The 6,919-nt window shown below is 49.3% G+C and overlaps 1 protein-coding gene across 4 annotated transcripts; it reads left to right on the forward strand.

Annotated features, from left to right (window-relative positions):
* Nucleotides 1–266: 266 nt before the first annotated feature.
* Nucleotides 267–6,519, forward strand: LOC117833026 (cysteine-rich receptor-like protein kinase 15). 4 transcript variants are annotated; one of them, XM_072295492.1, is made up of 7 exons: nucleotides 268–1,387; nucleotides 2,553–2,699; nucleotides 4,477–4,610; nucleotides 4,734–4,959; nucleotides 5,049–5,286; nucleotides 5,387–5,540; nucleotides 5,925–6,519. In XM_072295492.1, the coding sequence occupies exons 1-7, from the start codon at nucleotides 427–429 to the stop codon at nucleotides 6,297–6,299; spliced, it is 2,235 nt and encodes a 744-aa protein (XP_072151593.1). In that variant the 5' UTR covers nucleotides 268–426; the 3' UTR covers nucleotides 6,300–6,519. The 4 variants fall into 4 exon arrangements, with proteins under 4 accessions (XP_072151595.1, XP_072151593.1, XP_072151594.1 ...); XM_072295493.1 differs by having other exon boundaries at nucleotides 270–1,387; nucleotides 2,577–2,699; XM_034712368.2 differs by having other exon boundaries at nucleotides 271–1,387; nucleotides 4,752–4,959.
* Nucleotides 6,520–6,919: the final 400 nt, after the last annotated feature.

Raw genomic sequence — 6,919 nt, forward strand, 5'->3', positions numbered from 1 at the left:
TCATATCAATATATGTACCACTGCTTACACCAACCTGTGCATCCGCATGCTACCTAACACTGGACGACTCTGCATTGATTGCGGGGATGGAGAAGGTCCGCGGAGCAAGTCGTGCTATTATCAGGGCCAGTTTGGTAGGGTTCCAGCTCCAGCTTCTCCTGCGACTCTAGCTGAAACCCTACCAAATAGTTTGATAAAAACGGCTCCACCCCTGAAGCACTAGAGGAGCCGGAGCCGTTTTATATGGAGAAGCCGGAGAAAAAAAAATGACTCCTCTAACTCCAGCTCCTTTTAGAAGGTGAGCCCTACCAAACTAGCCCAAGTCAAGTCTTCCCCAAATGCATCCAACTGTGATGACCACTCAGGCTGCCATGATTACCCATTGCCGTTAACTTCCTATCTACTTCCTCGATCAGAACACCACCAATGCCGTCGTCTCCATCCGGCCACCGCCATGGCCGTGGCCTGCTCCTCCTTGCCATGGTGGCGAGCCTCTCTACCTTCGTAATGTCCATGGACAGCCGGTTCACGTTGGTCGACTGCCAAACATCGGCGGCGCCATCTCCTGCTCCCTCGCTGCCGCCGGCGTCCTCCTCCTCCACCACCACCACCAACAGCACGTTCTGGTCGAACGTCGTGGCGCTACTGGAAGCGCTACCGTCTGCCGCAGCGCCGACGGGCTTCGCCTCCCTGTCTCGCGGCAACGGCACCAACCGCGCCTTCGTCCGAGGCATCTGCCGCGGCGACTCCGCCGGTGCCGATTGCGCCAGGTACCTCCGGAGCGCCGGCGTGGGCATCCGGAGCCGGTGCAACCAGAACAGCCGCCGCGCCGCCATCTGGTACGACGACGGCTCCACCGTGACATATCCGGCGCCGATGTTCTGCTTCGTCAGCTTTGCCGACACCAACACGTCCACGCCCTACGAGCGGAAGTACTGCAATGAAATGTATAACACGGGGGTGGCCCGTGACAAGGTCGGCTTTTTTTTTAATGGAAGTGACGAGATTGCCTTCGAGAACACATACTACACGCTCATGACGCGGCTCGCCGCGCGCGTCGTCAACGGCTCCGGCGACACCCCGCCGTCCTCCTTGCCGGAGGCGCCGAAGTTCGCGACGGGGGAGGCCGTGTATGACCCCGGCATCCCCAACGGAACCATGTACGGGCTGATGCAGTGCATGAGGGATCTGACGGCGGCGGAGTGCCAAAAGTGCTTGCAGGACTCGGTGCCACGGCTGCCTAGCTGCTGCTTCGGTAACCTGGGTGGGGTGGTGCGTGGCTACAACTGCTACATTCGCATGGAGATATACACCTACTATGATCTCAAGCTTGATCCACCGCCCCCTCCAGCGCAAGCTCCGTCCAACTTCATCGGACAAAGTGCGGGTGAGCTTCTCAATCACTACATATTTTCGTTCTTTTTTAGATATATGATGTCGTTTAGCATGAGCTAATTAGTTCAATTTAACTAACGGGTTTATAAATAATGTTCTAAATGTCACATATTTGGAAACGGAAACAAGTTTACATGTTGCATTTTAAATGGATACAATCTCTATACTTCAAATTTAGTATATTAATTTAGAACAATACTAGATATCCATTGACAGATTTAGAGTCGGCAACCCTATCTTCTGAGACGAAGTTTGGGTTTTCGATTCTAGGTTTAGAGATGGGGAGATTTATGGCTGGAGGCAGAGCGGGGCAACCGCGAAAAAAAAATCATTGAACAAGAAAGAGGATGCACGGAGAAGGATGGCGATTCAAGGCAGATCCGTAGACATCAGTAATGATGAAGGAAGATTGTCTGCCCTTACTGGCAGGGAAACATAACAGTAATGATGAAGGAAGATTGTCTGCCCTTACTGGCAGGGAAACATAACAGGCGGCGTCATGGTGCTCAGGGTAGCCGAATGGATCATGATGTGCCCGCAAACACTAACGTAGCGAAGGGACAAAGTATAGGCCGTTGGATCTTAATTCTAGGGTCCAAAAAATGATAGATTATTACTCCGTAATCTTTTAACTGTTGTGTAGACATATCATATATTATTCTGTTCGTTGACTGAAAGCAATTAAAATTTCGGTCACCTCTATGCAAATATAACCAATAATGCATCAACTCGGTCTGCAGCAGTGTCCCATCGTGAAAGCACTGTAGGGCAGTACAGGGGGTGTACGACAATTTGACGGCAATCTAGAAGCAGACGTGACACGAGTACCAAAAAAAAAAAGACTAAATTAAGGCCTTGTTTAGTTGGCCAAATTGGGAGGTGCCAAATTACTGTGCTGGCACTGTAGCACACTGTAGCGTTTCATTTGTATTTGTGAATTATTGTCCAAACATTGACTAATTAGGCTCAAAAGATTCGTCTCGCAAAGTACAACAAAACTGTGCAATTAGTTTTTAATTTCATCTACATTTAGTACTCCATGCATGTACCGCAAGTTTGATGTGATGGGGAATCTTCTTTTTGCATAGTGCTAAAGTTGGGAGTTGGGGTTGAAGTAAACAAGGGCTAAAGCAAGCACGACCTGACCGACACTACAGTGGTAATACCTCACTCAAATGCAGGAAAAAAGGGCCTTGGTTCGACTCTCGCCGCGGCCCTCCCTAGTGGTGGAACGGTCCTTATTGCACTCGTCATCCTTGGTGTTTTCTTATACACAAGAAATGCCAATTGGAAGAGAACGCAAGGTACGCGTACGCCTAAAACCTCAGTTGATATTTGTTTCTGGCTGTGTCCATTTTACTAGGTGCAGCAGAGTTCAGTTACAGCAACCGAGCAGTCCCACAATATTCCATCACTAATAAGATAGTATTAGAACTGTCCTAATAATATAATTTTTAGGATTATTGAAGCAGGTTCCCAATATAATCGTCTTTTTAACACTATTTCGCTATGTACTTGCACATAAAAGTTACAAATACGCTATGTTCATGTCCGAATAATTAGCGATGTTTTTATCACACACGATTCGTCTAAGTTTCAAATGCAGAAATTCAAACATAAATATGGTCCAAATGCATCAAATAAATAGTCCAAAGTAAATATGAATAAAGGAAACATAGAGCATCACACACTACCATGGAGCTGCCACAAATGCTTAATAAGGTTATCATGAAGTCATTCATGTGCCGCGGGATCAAAAACACTCGGCGGATCAAAAACACTCGGTAAAAAAAAACACACAACAATCAACGGGTTCACCGAGTGTATACATAAAAACACTCGGCAAACAAGGGTTCGCCGAGTGTTTTTTCTCCCACACTCGGCGAACCCGTGTTCCCGCAACCGCACCGTCCCCCCGGCCCCACGCCCTGCCCCCCGCCACCCACACCGTCCCCCTCCCCCCACACGCCCCGGCCCTTCACCTCCCCCCCACAGCACACCCAGCACCACGCCCCTCCCCTCCCTCCCGCACTCACGCCCCTCCCGCACGCGAGCTGGGAGCCCCCTCGCCTCCCTCTCCTCCAGCGCGGGGGGCGCCGCCTCACCTCCCTCTCCTCTAGCGCGGGGGGCCACCCTCCCCTCTCTCTCCTCCTTTGGCGGCGCGAGTCCCCTCCCTCTCCTCCGGCGGGCGACGGCGCTTGCCCCGTCTCCCAGCCGGATTTGGCCGCTGCCCCCTCTATCCTGGCTGGATCTGGCCGCCGCCCCCTCCATCCCGACCGGATCTGGCCGCCGCCCCTGCCTCCCGGCCTGATCTGCCACGCCGCCCCTCCTCCGAGCCGGATCCGGCGGAGGCCGTGGTGGGCGGGGGCGGGCGTGGCGGCCGGGTGGTGTGGTGGTGCTGTGGTGGTGCGGTGGTGGTGTTGTGGTGGTGGTGCTGGTGGCGTGGGTGGTGGTGGTGCGGCAGCCATGGGTGGGTGACGGCGGCCGTGGGTGCGTGACGGCGGCCGTTTTTTTTAGTTTTTTCAAAAAAAGTACGCCGAGTGTTTTTTGGGCACTCGACATCTTTTTGCCGGGTGCCCGACAAAAAACACTCGGCAAACTAGTGTTTGCCGACATTTTTTTTGTCGTGTGCCCTTTGCCGAGTGTTACACTTGGCAAAGGGTTCGCCGAGTGTTTTAGGGGCTTCGCCGTGTGCCCTAGGCACACGGCAAACCTTCCGTTTCCGGTAGTGATAGTTCCATTGCACCATGAGGGATTTCCAAATTCGGTCTTCATCCTTCTAAGGCTTGACCAGCACCAGATATGTGCCCTTAGATCAAAGCTAAACACATTCTCAACCCAGCATCTCCCTAACCGGTCGGAACGGGCCATCAGCACCAGTGCTATTTTGACCGGCAGAGCATAAAAACTTTTATGTGTAGTGCTAGCTGTACATGCAGGCATGGTCGGATGGCCCCACAAAATTTGCTGCTTGGTATGGAGGGTTATTTTTTCCATGAGCTTTACTTATTACAAAAAAAGGAGCTAACATGATTCTACTTAATAATAATGCCAGTCTTTTGCATACTATTTTTGTGACAGACAACAGTAGCAAAGAAGAGGACAGCGGATATGTTGAGCCGGAGCAACTTAATCTAGCGGTGTTAAGAGATGCAACTGACAATTTCTCGAAAGAAAACAAGCTTGGAGAGGGAGGTTTTGGAGAAGTGTTCAAGGTACATTTTCAGCTATATGTATAGGCACACAAATGAGAAGTAGTATAATATACTAGGTACAGTCATCGTGACAGAACTAGTATCGTGAATTGCAGTGTAGTGGTCACGAAAATTTAAGAATAGGTATTTTCTTTTGCGCAGGGTACATTACAAGATGGGGCAGAGATAGCTGTGAAGAGGCTTTCACGGAACTCCTCACAGGGATTCCAAGAGCTTAAGAACGAGCTTGTTCTGGCTGCCAAGCTTGAGCACAGGAACCTAGTGCGGCTCTTGGGTGTGTCCCTCCAAAAGGAGAAGCTTCTTGTCTACGAGTACATGCCCAACAGAAGCCTAGATACCTTTCTTCTCGGTATCCATCAAACAACTGTTCCTAAGCAAATAAGAGAACTCACATGGATTATCGTCTATATTTATGTCCTTTTTTTGTATGTTGTGCAGATCCTGTGAGACGACACCAACTAGATTGGAGTAAGAGGTTTACAATCATCTGCGGCATCGCACGGGGACTTCTCTATCTCCACGAGGAGTCTCGCCTGAAGGTCATCCACAGAGATCTAAAGCCGAGCAACGTATTGCTTGATGCGGATATGAACCCCAAAATTTCAGACTTTGGCATTGCCAGGGCTTTTGGCGGTGACCAATCTAGAGATATAACAAGACGACCCGTTGGTACCCTGTAAGCACCCAGGGCTGAGCACTGCATCAATAATAGTCAATCCATACCGTAGATCAATTATTACCAGTGACTCCTGGTTGCACATTGTGGATGCATGCAGTGGGTACATGTCTCCAGAGTATGCCTACTGGGGGCATGTCTCGACCAAGTCAGACATGTTCAGCTTCGGTGTCATAGTCTTGGAGATGGTGACCGGGCGAAGGAACAACAGCGCATACGACTCTGCTGTAGACTCCGTGTCTGTGCTGAGCCATGTAAGTGCGCACTATTTCTTGGGTAATAATGTCCCATCGCGGGTGGAAAAACGATCTTCCATCCTCAACAAAAATCTCGGTGATTTTTGATTTGGGAAAAATTTTAGTCCCAGGTCTAAATTTCGTAGTACGTGGAGACACCTTTAGTCCCGATCGAACTATGGATTTCCTCCCCTACTCAGTTAGATGTGTTGTGTAGGTGAGATGATAAAAAACCTGTGGAGCCTTCTGAAAATTTAGAATATTTTTTGGACCAAATGATTAGTTCCGGTTGGAAAAACTGAGATCTATGAGATTTTCTAACCGGGACTGATACTCCTTTCTCTACCGGTGCGCATGTAACATATGCTTCACGTAATGGACATCGATCGATTGTGTGTACAGGTATGGGACAACTGGAGGGCTGGTTTGATGACGGATGTGGTGGACCCATTGCTGACCGAGTGGGGGTACCCGGAAAGCGAGGTCCTCAACTGCATAGAGATTGGGCTTCTATGCGTCCAGGAGAACCCGGTGGACCGACCAGACGCCTCCGCGGTGGTGCTTATGCTTAGCAGCCCTACCTCCATGTCTGATGACAGGCCAGCCCCATCAAGGCCGGCCTTCGTCTTCAGCTGTGGCTTCACCACAGAATCAGATCGCCCAAGATCCGGTGCCTGGAGCTCCGATGGTGTGCTGCTAATAGGCAATAATAAACAGCCGTCGACGACCACGGTTTCAGAGAACGAAGTGTCGATCTCAGAGCTTCAACCGAGGTAGATGTGTGTAGCACAGAGTGCGGAGCACAAGCTGCTAGCTGGGCGTGGTTCAGCCTATGATTAATCTCGTGTGTCTTAAAGCATTATATTGCATATGGTAAAGAAAAATTCGGAAAACAGAATAAGGTTTACGCCTGAGAGATTCTTGCTGCCTATTAAGGTGATATGATCCAACTCATTTGATCGAAAAAGACTATATTGATCATGGTGGTCTCTGTTAATTACCTCGTTACTATTGTATAGCACTGTTCGAACTGTTCCATGTCGTTACTTGCAGCACACACACCAATTTGATTTCTTCAGGAATCCTTTGATTCTAAGAAGAGTCCATAACAAGTTTCCGTCTTGGATCAACATTCTGAACTAGAATACACCTTCATCTAGCTAAGGACATGTTTGTTTGAAATTTTAGGCAGCTTTTCAGCGTGAAAAGATAGAAGGTCAAACAAACAACCAACTTCTCGTTCAGAAAACTTAAGTTTATATGGAAAGCTGAAAAATTCAGTTTTCTAAGCTTTAGATAGCTTCACTAATAGAGAAATTGCCTCTAGTACCTGTCCGTAACCCCCTCTAATACAGGTTGTGCAACCAGTAGTGGCAATTCGGTACTAGAGGGGGGTC

This window comes from Setaria viridis, chromosome 8 (assembly GCF_005286985.2).
Source record: "Setaria viridis chromosome 8, Setaria_viridis_v4.0, whole genome shotgun sequence".
Taxonomy (NCBI): domain Eukaryota; kingdom Viridiplantae; phylum Streptophyta; class Magnoliopsida; order Poales; family Poaceae; genus Setaria; species Setaria viridis.